This window comes from Bos mutus, chromosome 19 (genome assembly GCF_027580195.1).
Source record: "Bos mutus isolate GX-2022 chromosome 19, NWIPB_WYAK_1.1, whole genome shotgun sequence".
Classification (NCBI taxonomy): Eukaryota; Metazoa; Chordata; class Mammalia; order Artiodactyla; family Bovidae; genus Bos; species Bos mutus.
In genome coordinates, this window is record NC_091635.1 from 22,418,801 (window position 1) to 22,438,211 (window position 19,411).

Here is a 19,411-nt window from a genome sequence, read left to right on the forward strand (position 1 = left end):
TAAGATTCCCAATTTAAAAACTGTTTTCTTTCCACTTTGTCACACTAAATTATGTAATTCTATTGGGTTAGAATAAAGTTATTATAGCCATAAATTTCATTTAGTTTTAACAGCTTTATTGAAATACAATTCACACACTATATAATTAAACTGGTCTTCCCTGGTGGTTCATTGGTAAAGAATATGCCTGAAATGCAGGAGCCGCAGGACACGCTGGTTTGATTGCTGGGTCTGGAAGATCCCCTGGAGGAGAGCATGGCAACCCACTCCAATATTGTTGCCTGGAGAATCCCATGGAAGAGGAGCCTGATGGGCTACAGTCCATGGGGTTGCAAAAAGTCAGACACAACTGAAGCGAATTAGCACCCATGCACATAAATAATTAAACCATTTACAGTGTACAATTCAATGACTTTTAGTATATTCAGAGTATTAGTATACTGTCTATATTAGTATAGAAAGTGAAAAAAAAAGTGAAAGTTGCTCAGTCATGTCCGACTCTGCGACCCTATGGACTATACAGTCCATGGAATTCTCCAGGCCAGAATACTGGAGTGGGTAGCCTTTCCCTTCTCCAGGGGATCTTCCCAACCCAGGGATCAAACCCAGGTCTCCTGCATTGCAGGCGGATTCTTTACCAGCTGAGTCATAATATATATAATTAGTATCATAATATATTATATTAGTATATTATCTATCACCATAATCAATTTTAGAACATTTTCATTAGGTCCAAAAGAAACCCATGCCCTTTAGCATTCACTCTTATTTTCCCTTGTTCCACCAGCCAGCCTGAGGCAACCACTGATCTTTCACGTGGTCCTTTGTGACTGGCTTCTCTTACTTAGAATATTTTCAAGGTTTAATATTTCCATGTTGTAATACGTACTTCATTTCTTTTTGTTGTTGAATAATAAATATTTCATTATATGCTTAAATAATATTTTAATTCAAGAACTGATGGATATTTGGCAGAATGTTGTTTTAAACAAATGTGATCACTGAGCTAGCAGAAGCTTAAAATTAGTACATGTGTATGTGCTAAATGGCTTCAGTCCTGTCCAACTCTCCACAACATTATAGGCTGTAGCCTGCCAGGCTTCTCTGTCCATGGGATTCTCCAAGCAAGAATACTGGAGTGGGTTGCCATTTCCTTCTCCAGGGGATCTTCCTGACTCAGGGATTGAACCTGTGTCTCTTATGTTTCCTGCATTGTCAGGTGGGTTCTTTACCACTAGTGCCATCTGGGAAGCAATATATAAATATGTATCTCGTATATTTCTATGTTGAATTTATACTTAAGCACACTTACTATTAAGACTTTATTATAATCTTAGACCAGAATATCAATTTTTTCCCTCTAAATTTTCTGATGTGTATGATAGTAGTGTGGAAAGACAAAGTAAAGTCTTGCCCTAAGTTTTTCTGCTCTTTGGACTTCTAGGAAAACAGAGGCATACATATAGGTATACATATATATATATATATAGAGAGAGAGAGAGAGAGAGGCATAAATATAGGTGCCCAAGTAAGAGTTCTTAGGAGAGAAAAAGAAAAGAAAAAACAGATCCAGAGCAACATTAGTTCCTGGTTTTTAAATGCGAGCTTTAGAAAAGAAAGGGCCTTTGGGGCACATATCCAACTAGCTGATCGGCAATTCTAAGACCTACACATAGACACAAACAATAAGGGGTGACTGCTTGGTGAGGGTGCGAAAGGGGGACAGTACAGGCCACAAATTCAATCACGTGTGTCCTTGTAAGGCTAAGTTTTTCACCTCCTTACTGCTTTTGTGGGTCTCTGGTTGGGTACAGATTGGAAGACTTTAGAGAACTAGTTCTTAGAGAACTTAAACTTGTAAATACCAAATTGAGGGTTTTTATGATCCTGGGAGGTAGCTGATTCCCCACTGAACCATTCTTTACTCAAATCTTGCCTTTCCTGGCCCTATTACAGGAGTTGAGGCGACAGTACTCTTCCGTCACCTGCCCCGGAGATAAGGGGCTTTGGGGTGTATTTTCTGCCCTATTTGCAGCGGTCAGAACACGAGGAAGTGATCCTTGACTCAGCCCGCCCGAGGTTTGGGTGTTGTCATTCCTCACACGTGATTTTCTACCAGCCGGCGAGAGACCTCACGTACCATCGGACTTACTCATCCCAGTGACTCCACCTCTTTCCTCCTCTACTCTCCACCCCACATTAGCCTGCCCTGCTTAGAGATTAGAGGAAAGGAGGGTGCTTGGAGCCAGGAAATACCACTCTCCCAAGTAGTCCGTGAGGAGAGAAACTAGTGTTTGGGAAAGTGCAAGATTGTGGAGTTTGTTTTACTCTTCTCCAGGATGCTCCGCACGTCCTCTGTTTAAGGCTATCCTTACTGTCTTAACCCCAAATAATTCTTTCCTTTTCAAGACCACCTTATTACTGAGGCAGACCTTGTCCCGTTAAGGTTGCTTTCCTTTTCCCTGTTTTCCACTACTCTGAGTCCGGAATTCTCAAATTCTTAGAACTGCTTTGAGTCCCTGATCGGCCTCCTTCCCGTTCTAGCCGCGTGACCTTGAGTGAACCATTAACTTCTCCAGGCCTACTTTCCGCGTCTGTGAAACGAAGGCCAAAACGTCTACCGCACCAAGCCTGTGACGAGGCCCAAATATGAAAACCCTTTGTGTGCTGTAAAAACTAATAAAATGTTAGCTAGTCTGGACTCCTAATCACTCTTCCAGAAACCCTCTGTTTCCTTTGGGGCTCGCCCCGCAAATCGCGCCTGGGGTGGGTACCTCTCACCACCCTCCTATCGCAGTCTTTCCCATTGGCTTACACGACGTCCGCGCGGCGCCCAGTATTGACGCAACGCCGCCTCCGCTGGCGCAGGGTGCTGCATTGGCCCCGCCCCCGACCGCGCCTGGCCTCCTGCGGGGTCCCGCCCTACGGGCCGACACGGGCGGATCCCGCCCCTTCAGTGACGTGTGGCGCGCGCAGCCCGGCCGCCCCGGCAGTTGGTGCAGCGGCGGTTGGGCTGAATACGTTCGCTTCACCCCTCCCCTCCTCCGGCTCGGGCCCCCACCCCGCCGGGCCCAGCCCCAGCTCCAGCCGCAGCGGCCCCGTCCCGTGCGGGCCCTTGTCGCCCCCTCAGCCGGAGACGCCCCCGGCCGGCGGGCAGCCCGCCACCATGGAGCTGGAGGACGGTGTGGTGTATCAGGAGGAGCCCGGCGGCTCCGGGGCCGTGATGTCGGAGCGGGTGTCCGGCCTGGCCGGCTCCATCTACCGCGAGTTCGAGCGGCTCATCGGGCGCTACGACGAGGAGGTGGTCAAGGAGCTGATGCCACTGGTGGTAGCCGTGCTGGAGAACCTGGACTCGGTGTTCGCGCAGGACCAAGAGCACCAGGTGGAGCTGGAGCTGCTCCGGGACGACAACGAGCAGCTCATCACCCAGTACGAGCGAGAGAAGGCGCTGCGCAAGCACGCAGAGGAGGTGAGGCCGGCCAGAGGGGAGGGTGAGGGCCGGGCCCGAGGGCCGGGGGGTCGCGGTCCGTCTCGGAGGGGAGGCGCGCTGGCCTCCTTGGGGCAGGCCTAAGTCCGAGGTTCGTCGGAATGAGCCTGGCGGCCGAGAGGCCCCAGTACCCCCGGCCAGCATTGGACGCCCAGGGAGATGGGTGAGTGTCCTGGAGAAGAGAGTGAGATGGGGGAAGCAAGGCCTGGGGAGGAAGCCACAGCCTGGCCTGAGGGCACCTGGGGTTGGCTGAGAGCGGTATTTTAGGATATGTGCTTGCCTCTTGTAGTTTAGGGAAGTTTCCGACCACCGTGGGGTAGTCAGACGGCGTTTCAAACTTTTACCTTGGGGTGGTGGGTGGAGCGCCTTTAAACAACTGTCCTGGATATGTTACTTCCGCTGGTTCCAGTACCTTTCCTGGGGGTTGCTGCTTTGGGAAGTTAGATATCTTCCTCTTTCGGTCAGTTTCTTGATATATTAACCCTACTGAGGAAGTTTTATTTTATGTGTTATGTGCCTTGGTTGGTACTTTGTCGACACTTAGATGTCGTATGGGAATACTCTGTAAATATGGAGAGTATACAATTTTATTTTATTGGTATACCACATCAATGCATTCTTCCTTGTCAGGTGGTAACCTTGGACAGTTCCCTTTAAAAACTATAAAAAGGACGGGGAAGTGGTAGGGGGCGGGTTAAGGAGATGTGGGTGACAGTTGGCAACTCTTTTCAGAGACTGCACTTGGCCAGCTTTTAACTTTATAATACCTCAGCTTTTAACTTGAGTTACCTCGGTGCCCCAACCTTGACTTTGAGCCTTTTGGAGCTCTGGAGTGCAAGTGATGGGTCTTTAACTTCTTGAGGCGGTCAAGGATTCTAGCTTTCAGGATGTGTTGGCATTATTTCTGGGGAATTTATCTGATGCAGGTGAAGTGTCCTGTTCGTGTTTGTTTCCTGAGCATGTGGCTAAATATGTGGTGATAGAAGGACGCTAAATAACTAAATATTGAAGGAATGACATACTGTCTTTCAGAAATACTTGAAAAGTTTTAACAATGTGCAGCTCATTTCCTGACACTAAATAGTACCACCATGTAAACTTATTTTACTTAACACCATTGTACGAGGTCAAACTGTTTTTGTTTTCCTTAAGTTTGACTGCATGATGCTTTTTAGTTCTGATTTTGCGATCCATTTGTCTCAAAGGGATGCTCTTGAATTTGCCAAACAAAACTGACTTTATTTCAAAAGTATTTCCAAGTATGGAAGGAAAGGTTGGAAAAGAAAATCTAAGGATGGAATCACAATTTCCACTAGTTTACTAGCACTCTTTATGGAATGGAGCTTATGTACTACTCCTGAGATGACTTGCCATATCTTCATGCTCAGAGGGGCCCTTGCTATTTTATGGATGTACATGGGAAGACTGTGGAATTAACCGAATATACACACAGGTGAGGAACAGGCCCAGCATGACTTTATTATCGCAGATAAAAGAAATTGTTGGACTTCCCTGGTGGGTCAGTGGTTAAGAGTCTGCCTGGAAATGCAGGGGACAGAGGTTTGATCTGTGTTCTGAAAACATTCCACATGGCATGGGGCAACTAAGCCTGTGCACTTCACAACGAATGAAGCCCACACACCCTAGAGCCTGTGCTCTGCAACAAGAGAAGCCGCTGCAGTGAGAAACCTGCACGCCCCAAGGAAGAGTTGTCCCCCTCACCCAGCTCGTTGCAACTAGAGAAAGCCCACACACAGCAGCAAAGACCCAGTATAGCCATAAGTAAATAAATAATTTTAAAAAGCAAGAAATTACTCCCATCAGCCTTAAACTCCTGTCAGTCCATGTAAACATGGGCAAAATGCCAGGGTCACACATGCCAGGAAAACCATCTGCCACAGGTTGCAGAATCAGAAAATACAACTGACTAAGCTGCTAGGTTCTGGATTATATATTAATTTCTTAAGTAAATGACATGTAAAAAGTGGATATCCAATGACTTCTTTTGTAATTTATGCTTTATCAAATATGCCGGTAAATTCTGTAATGAAACATGACCTGAGACTAAGAATATTGATGGCTAGATGACCACAAATGTAAAATCATCTTGTTACCAGTTTTCATATGAGATCATAGATCAAGTTTTACCCAAGTACTCAGAAATTCAGTCTCTCCTAGGAAAATATGCAGAAATGATTCTGTGTTTAATTTTCTCTAAGTTTTGTGGCCTTTAAATAAGAAATTGAATCTTTATTATAATATTACTTAATTTGAATACCTTCTGTCTTTTTCTTTGCTTTAATTTGAATTTCTTTTTTTTTTTTTTTTTAATTTGAATTTCTTGTGAGGAGTTAACCTGCTGGTTTTGAGTCTATAAAAATAGTCTGAAGAAGGGCTGATTTTATATAGATTTATAACCACCTTCAAATGCTAGTCAAGAAATCTCATTTTATAGCTTACCACTCTTTGGGCTCCCTGCTCCAGCCATATATATGTGTAGTCAAAGCTGTGGTTTTTCCTGTAGTGATGTATGGATGTGAGAGCTGGACCATAAGGAAGGCTGAGCGCCGAAGAATTGATGCTTTCAAATTGTAGTGCTGGAGAAGACTCTTGAGAGTCCCTTGGGCAGCAAGATCAAACCAGTCAGTCCTAAAGGAAATCAACCTTGAATATTCATTGGAAGGACTGATGCTGCGGCTCTAATACTTCGGCCACCTGATGCGAGGAGCGGACTCGATAGAAAAGACCCTGATGATGGGGAAGAATTGAGGGCTTGAGGAGAAGGGGTCAATGCAGGATGCGCTGGTAGGATGGCAGCAATGACTCAATCAACTTGAATTTGAGCGAACTCCAGGAGATAATGAAGGGCTGGAAAACCTGACATTCTGCGGTCCATGGGGTTGCCAAGAATCGAGTATGACTTTAGCGACTGAACAACAACAGTATATATTTAAAATATTTATTTATGTCTGTGCCAGGTCTTAGTTGTGGCACACGAGATCGTTGACTTTACTGAGGCACGTGGGCTCTAGTTCCCTGACCAGGGACGTAACCCTGGCCCCTGCATTGGGAGCATGAAGCTTTAGCCACTGGGCCACCAGGGAAGTCCCCAACCATATAGATTTTTTTCCATTTAACCAAGTACTGTCTGATGCCTTCGCCCCCTTGGCCTAGAATACTTTTCCCTCAGAGCTTCATCCTGACTAGCTCCTCACTTTTGACTCAGCTTAAATTTTGCTTCTTCAGCTCAACATTTCCTGTCTACTCTATCCAGAGTAAACCTGTGAATCTGTGATCTGTTAAATCTGTGATCTGTTAAGTCAGTGATTAAAAAAAGAATTCACAATTTGTGTGGCACGGACCAAAAAAAAAAAAAATCTAGAGAGAGATGTTATTCTTGGGAAGAAAATGTTAGTGTTTTTTATGTTTTTGTTTGTGTAAGTTCTAATTCTTTTAGAATAGACATGATTTGTTTTGAGTAATTAAAACAAAATTTCCCTGAAATAGGCAAATGAATTAAAGGAAACTTTTCTTAAGAAATTCGTTTAAAAAAATTTTATTGAAATATAGTTGATTTGCAGTGCTGTGTTTCAGATGTTTAGCAAAGTGCTCCAGTTATACATAGGGAATTTAGTTTTAAAGTGAGAGTTTAGCATGATTGACTGGAGGGAGATTGCACATAAAAATGAAGATGTACCCTTTTCATCCTTCTTGAGTAGTAGAAGCATATATGACGACAGAATATCTTTGCTGGGAAGAAGATGTGATTTTTAGGACTACTTTTCTGTGGGTTTTTGTCTAAAATGAAGTGATTAAATGCATAGGTGAGGGATATTACTGAGAATTTTCTAATTAACTTTTTTCCAATGAATCAGAACTTAAAGCAGTAAGAATTGATGTTTTATATGAAGACTTACGGGTTTCCCTGGTAGCCCGGCTGGTAAAAAACGCAGGAGACCCCAGTTCGATTCCTGGGTCAGGAAGATCTCCTGGAGAACGGATAGGCTACCCACTCCAGTATTCATGGGCTTCCCTGGTGGCTCAGACGGTCAAGAATTCACCTGCAATGTGGGAGACCTGGGTTTGATCCCTGGGTTGGGAAGATCCCCTAGAGGAGGGCATGGCAATCCACTCCAGTGTTCTTGCTTGGAGAATCCCCATGGACCGAGGAGCCTGGCAGGCTGCAGACCATGGGGTCGCAGAGTCCAACACGACTGAGCCACTAAACACAGCACAGCATATGAAGACTTGTAATCAGGTTGTTTTCTTTGGAAGTCTGTGCACATGAGAGTGAATGATGGAAGGCAGGTGTGGATATTGATGTTGTAGTTCTCATTCTTTCATAAAAATAGATTATTTTTAAAAATTAAAATTTATTTTTTGAGGCTGTGCCTGGTCTTGGTTGCATCATGCAGGATCTGTAATTGCGGCATGTGGGATCACACTCCCTAACGAGGGATTGAACCAAGGCCCCCTGCATTGGGAGTGCAGAGCCTCAGCCACTGGACCACCAGGGAAGTCCCCATAAAAATATTTTATTCAAAAATGCTAAGGAAATTAACTTTTTCTTTGTGAAATAATTTACAGTGAAGGTTAACTTCTTCAATAAACACTTAGGAATATTTGAAGTCTTTTCAGTTCAAGACAGGAGTGAAGAGTAATTTTGAATACTTTAGCTTTTACTTGTTGAGGACTTAGGATCTTAAAAGTAGAAATTCCATATTTGCTTCAACATTAAGTTTATTTAGTTTCCTTGGCAGAGTTGTTATTTGAATTGATATTTATAATGCTTCTTTAGTTTTAATTCTGTTACTCTGGTATCAAAGGAATTTAATTTTGGGAATCCCCTGGTGGTCCAGCGGTTAGAACTCTGAGCTTCCACTGCAGGGGCATGGGTTTGATCCCTGGTTGTGGGGGAGGGAGGGACTAAGAGCCCCCATACTGCACAGTGAGGCAAAATAATAATGATTTAAAAGTAGGTTTTATTTCACTACAGTGGAGCAGTAGTGGAATGGTGGTTTATTTATATGCACAGATGATCTGTTAGAACAGAGCAATTTGCTGGTCCATTGAACAACATTTGACATGAAGTTTTCAAGTCACTTGTGCATGTGTTTTATTTTCATCTTCTTTATTTATGTTTGGCTGTGCCGGGTGTTTGTTGCTGCATGGACTCAACTCTCATTGTGGTGAGGTGGGGCGGGGGCGCTGTTCTTTAGTTGTGGTGTGCAGGCTCCTCGTTGCCTGGCTTCTTTTGTCATGGAGAACGGGCTCTAGGGCGTGTGGACTTCAGTAGTTTCCGCTCCTGGGCTCTAGAGCACAGGCTCAGTAGTTGTGGCACATAGGCTTAGCTGTTCTGTGGCGTGTGGGATCTTCCTGCATCAGGGATTGAACCCATATCTCCTTCATCGGCAGGGAGAATCTTTTCCATGGAGCCACCAAGGAAGGTAAGCTAAGGAATCCAAGAAATCCAGTGGTTTTTAAAACCAGTATCTTGTGGTATCGTTAGGGAACTAAAGATTTTTGGTCCAAGGATAATTGAGGTGTTGACTTCATTTCTCTCTTGGTTTAGTTACGGGAAGGGTCAACAGCTTTTTGGACTGTTACATCTTAACTTCTTTAAACCTAAATTTTAGAATGCTCAAAGTACACTTTAGTGCTTCATTGATCTCTGTATATGCAAATGACTTTATACATAAAACTATTACATTTTAAAAATACATATTTTCATATTTTGAAAATACCTTTTTTCTTTTGCTGAACTATTGAAATAAGCTTCACACTGCCCCTTGTCAGAGTAGATAGGTCCTTGCCCCTGTCAGTCCCTACTTCCAGGCATTTTCTGAAATGAACAATGTGTTTGTTCTTCAGGGAATGGTGCTTACTTTGATGAGAGGGTATGTATATCACCTTTTGAAATGGTAATTAGAGATAATTATTGTTTAGCTATTAAGATAGATCTTACCATTTACCTTCAGGATTTCTTAGTGGCTCAGATGGTAAAGAATCTGCCTGCAGCAGGAGACCCAGGTTTGATCCCTGGGTCAGGAAGATCCCCTGGAGAAGGGACTCGCAACCCACTCTAGTATTCTTGCCTGGAAAATTCTGTGGACATAGGAGCCTGGCAGGCTAGTCTCTGGGGTTGCAAAGTGTCAGACACAACTGAGCAATCAACAGTTTACCATTTACCTTCCAGAGATTTCTGAATTTAAGTATCTAAGTATCTATTATGTGTCCCTGGGATAGTGACATTCACATTTTACTTATTTAAAATCACAAAAGAGACTATGAAAATGTCTAAGGTACCAGGATGGATTCGTTGAGTAAAAACTACTTACTAGATTACTGTGGTATATGCCACAGGTCACTGATCCAGTTCTGTGCCTGTGTTTGGTGAGTGAGTTTCTTGGATTCCTTAGCTTACCTTTAACTACACACTACATACTTAAATACTTTTGGTTCCCAGGAGAACTAGTATTAGAATAATGTAGCCAAATACATTTTCTTTTGTTCCCTTGACTAATGGTTGAGTTATTTTAAAAACACCCCTTTTTTTTTTTTGCTGTGCTCAGCACTTACAATGAATGTAGCTATTACCTAAATTTCTAGGTTGAGATAAGAAACATCAACATAGAAGCAGTTTAATAATGTATGTAATGTGTCTATCAAAAAAGCTGATATTTAAAAATATATGTGTGTGAATTCTATACATTTTAAATTTTGGCCAGTGATATTTAGTTATTAGCTTCAGTACAAGGCTGTGGACTTCACGTAAGACTTCTGGTGCCTACATACAGACTGAAAGTGAGGGGATAGGAAAAAGTATCCATGCAAATGGAAATAAAAGAAAGCTAGAGTAGCAGTACTCATATCAGACAAAATAGATTTCAAAATAAAGAATGTTACGAGACAAAGAAGGATACTATATAATGATCAAAAGATCAATCCAAGGAGATATAACAATTGTATATATGTATATGTGTGCATCCAACATAGGAATACCTCAGTATCTAAGGCAAATACTAACAGTTGTAAAAGGAAAAATCAACAGAAACACAATAATTTTGGGGGATTTTAATAACTCACTCTCATCAAGAAACAGATCATCCACACAGAATATCAGGAAACACAGGCCTTAAATGACACATTAGATCAGATGGACTTTACTGATCTTTAAAGAATATGCCATCCAAAAGCTGCTAAATACACTTTCTTCTCAAGTGCACACGAAACATTCTCCAGGACAGATCACATCTTGGGCCACAAATCAAGCTTTGATAACTTAAAAAAAATTGAAATTATATCAAGCATCTTATCTGACCACAATGCTATGGGATTAGAAATCAATTACAGGGGAAGAAACTAAAAAAAACACACAAACACGTGGAGGCTAAACATATGTCACTGAACAGCTAATGGATCACTAAAGAAATCAAAGAGGAAATAAAAAAAAAAAAGCTAGAGACAAATGACAATGAAAACATGGTGGTCCGACACTTTTGGGATACAGCAAAAGGAGTTCTAAGAGGGACATTTATAGCAATACCATCTTTAGGAAGCAAGAAATATCTCAAATAAACAGACTAACCTTACCCCTAAAGCAGCTAGAGAAAGAGGAACAAACAAAGCCCAAAGTTAGTAGAAGGAAAAAACTTACACAAAAATCAGAGCAGGAATAAATAAAGATGAAAACAGTAGCAAAGATCAATGAAATTAAAAGCTGATTGTTTAAGAAGATAAGCAAAATTGATAAACCTCTAGCCAGACTCATCAAGAAAAAAGAGGACTCATCAATAAAACTAGAAATGAAAAGAAGTTACAGCTGACAACACAGAAATACAAAGGATCATAAGACACTGCTGCAAACAACTATATGCCAATAAAATGGACCGCCTAGAAGGAATGGACAGATTCTTAGGTACAGCCTTCCAAGACTGGACCAAGAAGAAATAAAAAATGTCAACAGTTGATTCACAAGTACTGAAATTGAAACAGTAGTTAAAGTTCCAACAAACAAAAGTCAGAAGGCTTCACAGGTGAATTCTATCAGACATTTAGAGAAGAGTTAACACCTATCCTTCTGAAACTGTTATAAAAAAATTGCAGAGGAAGGAATACTGCCATGCTTATTTCTATGAGGCCACCATCAGCCTGATACCAAAAACAAAGATATTACAAGAAAAGATTATAGGCCAATTATACTGATGGAGAAGGGGATGACGGAGGGTGAGATGGTTGGATGGCATCACTGACTCGATGGACACGAGCTTGAGCGGGCTCTGGAAGTTGTTGATAAACAGGGAAGCCTGGTGTGCTGGAGTCCATGAGGGTCGCAAAGAGTTGGACAAAACTGAGAAACCGAACTGAACTGATACTGATAAATATAGATGCAAAAATCCTTAGCAAAATACTAGCAAACTGAATTCAACAATACATTAAAAGAGTCATTCACCATGATCAAGTGGGGTTTATCCCAGAGATGCAAGGATTCTTCAGTATCCACAAATCAATCAGTGTGATACACCACATTAACAAAGTGAAAATAAAAAGAAAGCATATGATCATTTCAGTAGATGCAGAAAAAGCTTTCGATAAAATCCAACATCCATTTATGATAAGAGCTCTCTAGAAAGTGGGAATAGAGGCCATAATAAAGGCCATATATGACAAACCCATTGCTAACATCATTCTCAGTGGTGAAAAGCTGAATTCATTGCTTCTAAGATTGGGAACAAGGCAAGAATGTCCATTGTCACCATTTTTATTCAACATAGTTTTGCAAGTCCTAGCCATGGCAATCAAAGAAGAAAAAGAAGTAAAAATAATATAAATTGGAAAAGAAGTAGTAAAATTGTTACAATTTGAAGTATACATTATACTACACACAGACCATCCTAAAGATGCTACCAGAAAAACACTAGGGCTCATCAGTGAATTTTGTAAAGTTGTAGGATTCATAATTAATATGCAAATCTCTTGCATTTCTATATATGAACATCAAAAGATCAGAAAGAAAAAGCAAGGAAGCAATCTCATTTACCATCACATCAAAAAGAATGTAATACCTGGAAATAAATCTACCTAAGGAGTCCAGAGACTTGTATTCTGGAAAGTATAAGACACTGATGAAAGTAGTTGGAGATAGCGCAAACAGATGGAAGGATATACTGTGTTTTTGGATTGGAAGAATCAATATTGTCAAAATGACTATACTTCCTAAGGTGATCTTTAGATTTAATGCAATTTATATCAAATTATCACTGACACTTTTCACAGAACTAGAACAAAAAATTCTAAAATTTATATGGAAACACAAAAGACCCCAAATAGCCAAAGCAATCCTGAGAAAGAAAAGTGAATCTGGAGAAATCAGGGTCCCAACTTCAGACTTGCCAGGTGGCATCAGTGGTAAAGAACCTGCCTGCCAATGCAGGAGACATAAGAGATGTGTGTTTGATCCCTGAGTCGGGAAGATTCCTGGAGGAGGGCATGGCAGCTCACTCTAATATTGTTGCCTGGAGAATGGCATGGACAGAGGAGCCTGGCAGCTACAGTCCATGGGGTCACAGAGAGTCGGACAAGACTGAAGTGACTCAAAACGACTTCAGACTATACTATAATGGTATAGTAATCAAGAGTATGGTACTGGCACAAAAACAAATATAGACCAGTGAAACAAGATAAAATGCCCAGAAATAAACACACACACACCCATGGTCAGTTCAGTTCAGTCACTCAGTCGTGTCCAACCTTTGTGACCCCATGGGTGCAGCATGCCAGGCTTCCCTATCCATCACCAACTCCTGGAGCCTGCTCAAGCACATGTCCATCGAGTTGGTGATGCCATCCAACCATCTCATCCTTTGTCTTCCCCTTCTCCTCCTGCCTTCAATCTTTTCCAGCATCAGGGTCTTTTCCAATGAGTCAGTTCTTTGCATCAGGTGGCCAAAGTATTGGAGTTTCATCTTCAGCATCAGTCCTTCCAATGAATATTCAGGACTGATTTCCTTTAGGATGGACTGGTTGGATCTCCTTGCAGTCCAAGGGACTCTCAAGAGTCTTCTCCAACACCACAGTTCAAAAGCATTAATTCTTTGGTGCTCAGCTTTTTTTATAGTCCAACGCTCACATCCATACATGACTACTGGAAAAACCATAGCTTTGACTAGATGGACCTTTGTTGGCAGAGTAATGTCTCTACTTTTTAATATGCTGTCTAGGTTGGTCATAGCTTTTCTTCCAAGGAGCAAGTATCTTTTAATTTCATGGCTGCAGTCACCATCTGTAGTGATTTTGGAGCTCAAAAAATAAAGTCTGTCACTTTCCATTGTTTTCCTGTTCATTTGCCATTAAGTGATGGAACTGGATGCCATGATCTTAGTTTTTTGAATGGTGAGTTCTAACCCAACTTTTTCACTCTCCTCTTTGACTTTCATCAAGAGGTTCTTTAGCTTTTCTTTACTTTCTGCCATAAGGGTGGTGTCATCTGCTTATGTGAGGTTATCGATATTTCTCCCAGCAATCTTGATTCCAGCTTGTGCTTCATCCAGCCTGGCATTTTGCATGATGTATTCTGCATATAAGTTAAATAAGCATGGTGACAGTATACAGCCTTGACATATTCCTTTCCCTATTTGGAACCAGTCTGTTGTTCCATGTCTGGTTCTAACTGTTGCTTCTTGACCTGCATACAGATTTTTCAGGAAGCAGGTCAGGTGGTCTGGTATTCCCATCTCTTGAAGAAATTTCCACAGTTTATTGTGATCCACACAGTCAAAAGCTTTGGCGTAGTCAATAAAGCAGAAGTAGATGTTTTTCTGGAACTCTTGGTTTTTTCATGATCCAACGGATGTTGGCAATTTGAATTCTTGTTTCTCTGCCTTTTCTAAATCCAGCTTGAGCATCTGGAATTTCACGGTTCATGTACTGCTGAAGCCTGGATTGGAGAATTTTGAGCATTATTTTGCTGGTGTGTGAGATGAGTACAATTGTACGATAGTTTGAACATTCTTCGGCACTGCCTTTCTTTGGGATTGGAATGAAAACTGACCTTTTCCAGTCCTGTGGCCACTGCTGAGTTTTCCAAATTTGCTGGCACATTGAGTGCTGCACTCTCACAGCATTATCTTTTAAGATTTGAAATAGTTCAACTGGAATTCCATCACCTCCACTAATTTTGTGGAGTGATGCTTCCTAAGGTCCACTTGACTTCAGACTCCAGGATGCCTGGCTCTAGGTGAGTGACCACACAATCATGGTTACTGAGTCATGAAGATCTTTTTTGTATAGTTCTGTGTATTCTTGCCACATCTTCTCAATATCTTCAGCTTCTATTAGGTCCATACCATTTCTGTCCTTTATTGTCCCATCTTTTCATGAAATGTTCTCTTGGTATCTCCAGTTTTCTTGAAGAGATCTTTAGTTTTTCCCATTCTATTGTTTCCCTCTATTTCTTTGCATTGATCACCGAAAAAGGTTTTCTTATCTCTCCTTGCTCTTCAGTTAGTGGTCACTTGGTCTGTAGACAAAGGAGGCGAGGATATACAGTGGAGAAAAGACAGTCTCTTCAATAAATGGTGGGGGGAAAACTGGACAGTTACATGTAAAATAATGAGATTAGAGCATTCTCTTAACACCATACACAAAAATAAAATGGATCAAATTCTTAAATGTAAGGAAATCAATTGGAAGGACTGATGCTGAAGCTCCAATACTTTGGCCACCTGATGTGAAGAGCCGACTCAGTGGAGAAGCCCCTGATGTTGGGAAAGATCGAAGGCAAAAGGAGAAGAAGGTGGCAGAGGATGAGATTGTTAGATAGGTCACCGATTAAACAGACATGAGTCTAAGCAAGCTCCAGGAGATAGGAAGGACAGGGAAGCCTGCCTGGTGTGCTGCAGTCTATGAGATCACAAAGAGTTGGATACAACTTAGTGACTGAACAGCAACAACAAATTTTATACACACACACACACACACACAACATGTATACATACACATATTTTTACATTGTGAACGATTTCAAAGTACATTGCAGATGTTATGACACTTCGCCCTTCAGTACTTAAAGTACTTATCCTAAAAATTAAAGGATTCTACCATATAGTGACAATTTTATTTACATAGGAGAACATTTTCTAATATCTAGTATTCCATTTGAGTTTGTGTTTTGCTCTTTTTTTTCTGTACTGCATAGCATATGGGATGTTAGTTTTCCAACCAGGGATTGAACCCACACCCTCTGCACTGGAAGCGCAGAGTCTTAACCACTGGACTACCAGGGAGGTCTGTGAATTCATTTTTTAGAGCAGAGCATGTGTCAGTTATAGAGATGAGTAAGTTAATGTGTTTATAGTGAACTAATGGCACTCATCTGGAAAGGAAGAAATTACTGCAGTTTAACTACTTTTCTATAAATGGAAATTTAAACCTGAGTTCTACAAAGCAATTAAAATTGTCTCAATTTTTTTTAAGATTATAGTATAAAAGTATAATGGATCATTTTTTCCCTTTTAAGCTTTGAAGTGCAGAAATTGAGAAACTGCTGCTACTGCTGCTAAGTCACTTCAGTCGTGTCTGACTCTGTGCAACCCCATAGACAGCAGCCCACCAGGCTCCCCCGTCCCTGGGATTCTCCAGGCAAGAACACTGGAGAGGGTTGCCATTTCCTTCCCCAGTGCATGAAAGTGAAAAGTGAAAGTGAAGTCTCTCAGTCGTGTCCGACTCTCAGCGACCCCGTGGACTTCAGCCCACCAGGCTTCTCCGTCCATGGGACTCTCCAGGCAGGAGTACTGAAGTGGGGTGCCATTGCCTTTTCCAAATTGAGAAACTACCCTCCATTTAATGTTTTCTCTGGCAACTTTTTTTAAGTCTTACATATATTTTAGGATACCTTGTTTCTGATTGCTGACCTGCTCCACTAGGATTATAGAGCCTAAGAAGAATTTTTTCCTTGTAATTTGCGCTTCTACTGATTAGATCCTCTATAGGGGATGGATTTAGGATTTTTGTGTTTCTCGATTCTGTTATTGTGCTTTAAATAAAATGTTTTTTCTTTTAAAATCTTGTTTTTTTTTTTTGTTTGTTTTGTTTTTAATTTATTTTTTGGCCACACCAGGAAGCACGTGGGATCTTAGTTTCTCGGCCAAGATAGAAGCCATGCCCCCTGCATTGGAAGCACGGAGTCATAATCACTGAACTGCCAGGGAAGTCCCTAAAATGTATTTTTACTTGCTTTTCCTGCAGGTATTTTTTTAAGGGCTGAGAGGAATCTCCATAATCTTTTAGTTCTTCTCTATCCCATTCCCATAGGGAGATAAACAGGACACATGAATGATCAGAAAAAAGAAATATTTATTGAGCCAGGCAGTATTCTAGACTCTGGGAATGTGTCCACAAACAGATCAGACAAGAAAAGTAGCCCTTCCTTTCTTACAGTTTATATTGTAATAACAAACCAGTTAATTACAGATTGTGATAGGTGTTACACAGGAAATAAAGGTGAGGTGACACAGAGTAAAGAGGCAGGCGTGTTAGATGGGACAAACAAGTTTATAAAAGGATAAGCAGTTTTCTCATTATTTAGATAGGTAGAGTCATTATTTAGATATGAAATGTTAGGCATAACATACTAGATATTCTAGAAATATTTAGGCATTTAAAAAATTGAAATATTAAGATCACTGAAACTGTTGTCAGAATATTGTAGACTACTTAAAAATCAGAATATTGTAGACTACTTAAAAATCATGTTAGCACCATGATTCTCTCTCTCTCTCTTTTTTTTTTGACTGTTCCACACAGCTTGAAGGATCTTAGTTCCCCAGCGAGGAATTGGACCTGTGCCCCCTGAAGTGGAAACATAGAGTCCTAACCACTGGACCACCAGGGAATTCCTTCTCTGATTGTTTTTGTGGTTGTTATTTTGTTAGGGTTTTTTCTTTGTTTGTTCAAGTTTTTCCTCACAGTAGGAAGTTTAGAAATAGAGGGTGCTGGCATCAAAGTCCAGGCCAAGACTCTGGACTTCTTACAGTATACCTCATGGTTAAAAATTAATATTCAGAAGTCTGGGCATCGAGGCTGCTTTCAAGAGAAACAGAGAGAAGAGGTGGTGTCAGCCACTTCTGTTCTCTCTCAGTCTGCTCAGGCTGCTATAACAAAAATACCATAGGTTGAGTGGCTTTAACAACAAATATTTATTTCCACTGTTCTAAAAGCTGGGAAGTCCAAGGTCATGACACTGACAAATTCAGAGTCTGATGAGAACCCATTGCCTGGTTCATAGATGGCTGTAGTTTTCTCACTGTATCCTCATAGGAAAGAAGGCTCTGATTGCTTTGTAATTAGTTTTAGCCACAAATATTTATTTCTAAGTTACTGATTGAAAATTTCTTCTAGCTGAATAAATTTTCCACACAAATGATGGTTATGTGCCAACCCTTAATTTTAACTATTGCTTCAGTTCAGTTCAGTTCAGTTCAGTCGCTCAGTCATGTCCGACTCTTTGCGACCCCATGAATAGCAGCACTCCAGGTGTCCCTGTCCATCACCAACTCCTGGAGTTCACTCAAACTCATGTCCATCGAGTTGGTGATGCCATCCAGCCATCTCAGGCTTAGAATTTTTTGATAGATATTTCTAATTAGGATATAGCAGTAGTACCCTATAGTAACAACTGAACTGTTTAGTAAAAAAAATTGATGTGTTTTGAAGAAAAGTTTAGAATCCACCTGCAGTGCAGGAGCTGCGGGCTTGATCTTTGGGTTGGGAAGGTCCCCTGGAGAAGGAAATGGCAACCCACTCCAATATTCTTCCCTGGAAAATCCTCTGAACAGAGGAGCCTGGCAGACTATGGTCCATGGGGTCCCAAAAGAGTCGAACATGATTTAGCGACTAAGCATACACTTACTATGAGGAATAGTAAACTTTTATTTCAGGAGATGGCAAGAGTGAACATAGACATTTTAGCAGTTGGTGAACTAAAATGGATGGGAATGGGGGAATTTAATTCATATGACCATTATATCTACTTCTGTGGGCAAGAATTCCTTAGAATAAATGGAGAAGTCCTCATAGTCAATAAAAGAGTCCAAAATGCAGTACTTGGATGCAGTCTCAAAAACGACAGAATGAGCTGTGTTTGTTTCCAAGGAAACCATTCAGCATCACACTAGTCCAAGACTGTGCCCCAACCACTAAAGCCAATGAAGTTGAACAGTTCTGTGAAGACCTACAAGACCTACTAGTTGTTGTTCACACGCTCGATTGTGTCCCAACTCTTTGTGACCTCACGGACTGCAGCAAGCCAGGCTTGCCTGTCCTTCACTATCTTCTGGAGCTTGCTCAAACTCATGTCCATTGAGTCGCTGATGCCATCTAACCATCTCGTCCTCTGTCATCCCCTTCTCCTTCTGCCTTCAATCTTTCCCAACGTCAGGGTCTTTTCTAATGAGTTGGCTCTTCACACTAGATGGCCAAAGTATTGGAGTTTCAGCTTCAGCATCAGTCCTTCCAATGAATACTCAGGGTCACTTTCCTTTAGGATTGCCTGGTTTGATCTCCTTGCAGTCCAAGGGACTCTGAAGAGTCTTTTTCAGAACCACAGTTCGAAAGCTTCAATTCTTTGGTGCTCAGCCTTCATTGTGGTCCACCTTTCACATCCATACATGACTGGGAAAACCATAGCTTTGACTATATGGACTTTTGTCAACAAAGTAGATGTCTCTACTTTTTAATACACTGTCTAGTTTTGTCATAGCTTTTCTTCCAAGGACTAAGCGTCTTTTAATTTCATGGCTACAGTCACTGTCCACAGTGATTTTGGAGCCCAAGAAAATAAAATCTGTTACTGCTTCCACTTTTCCCCCACCTGTTTGCCATTAGGTGAGGAGTCCAGATGCCATACTCTTAGTTTTTTGAATGTTG

At 41.4% G+C, this 19,411-nt stretch overlaps 1 protein-coding gene across 3 annotated transcripts in view; it reads left to right on the forward strand.

Moving 5' to 3' along the window:
* Nucleotides 1-3,015: 3,015 nt before the first annotated feature.
* Nucleotides 3,016-19,411, forward strand: part of SPAG9 (sperm associated antigen 9) — a 150,358-nt gene continuing 133,962 nt past the window's right edge. For all 3 annotated transcript variants that reach the window (XM_005890268.3, XM_005890270.2, XM_070389674.1), the window contains exon 1: nucleotides 3,016-3,469. In XM_005890268.3, the coding sequence (XP_005890330.2) occupies nucleotides 3,167-3,469 (303 nt within the window). In that variant the 5' untranslated portion in view covers nucleotides 3,016-3,166. The remainder of the gene's footprint in view (nucleotides 3,470-19,411) is intronic.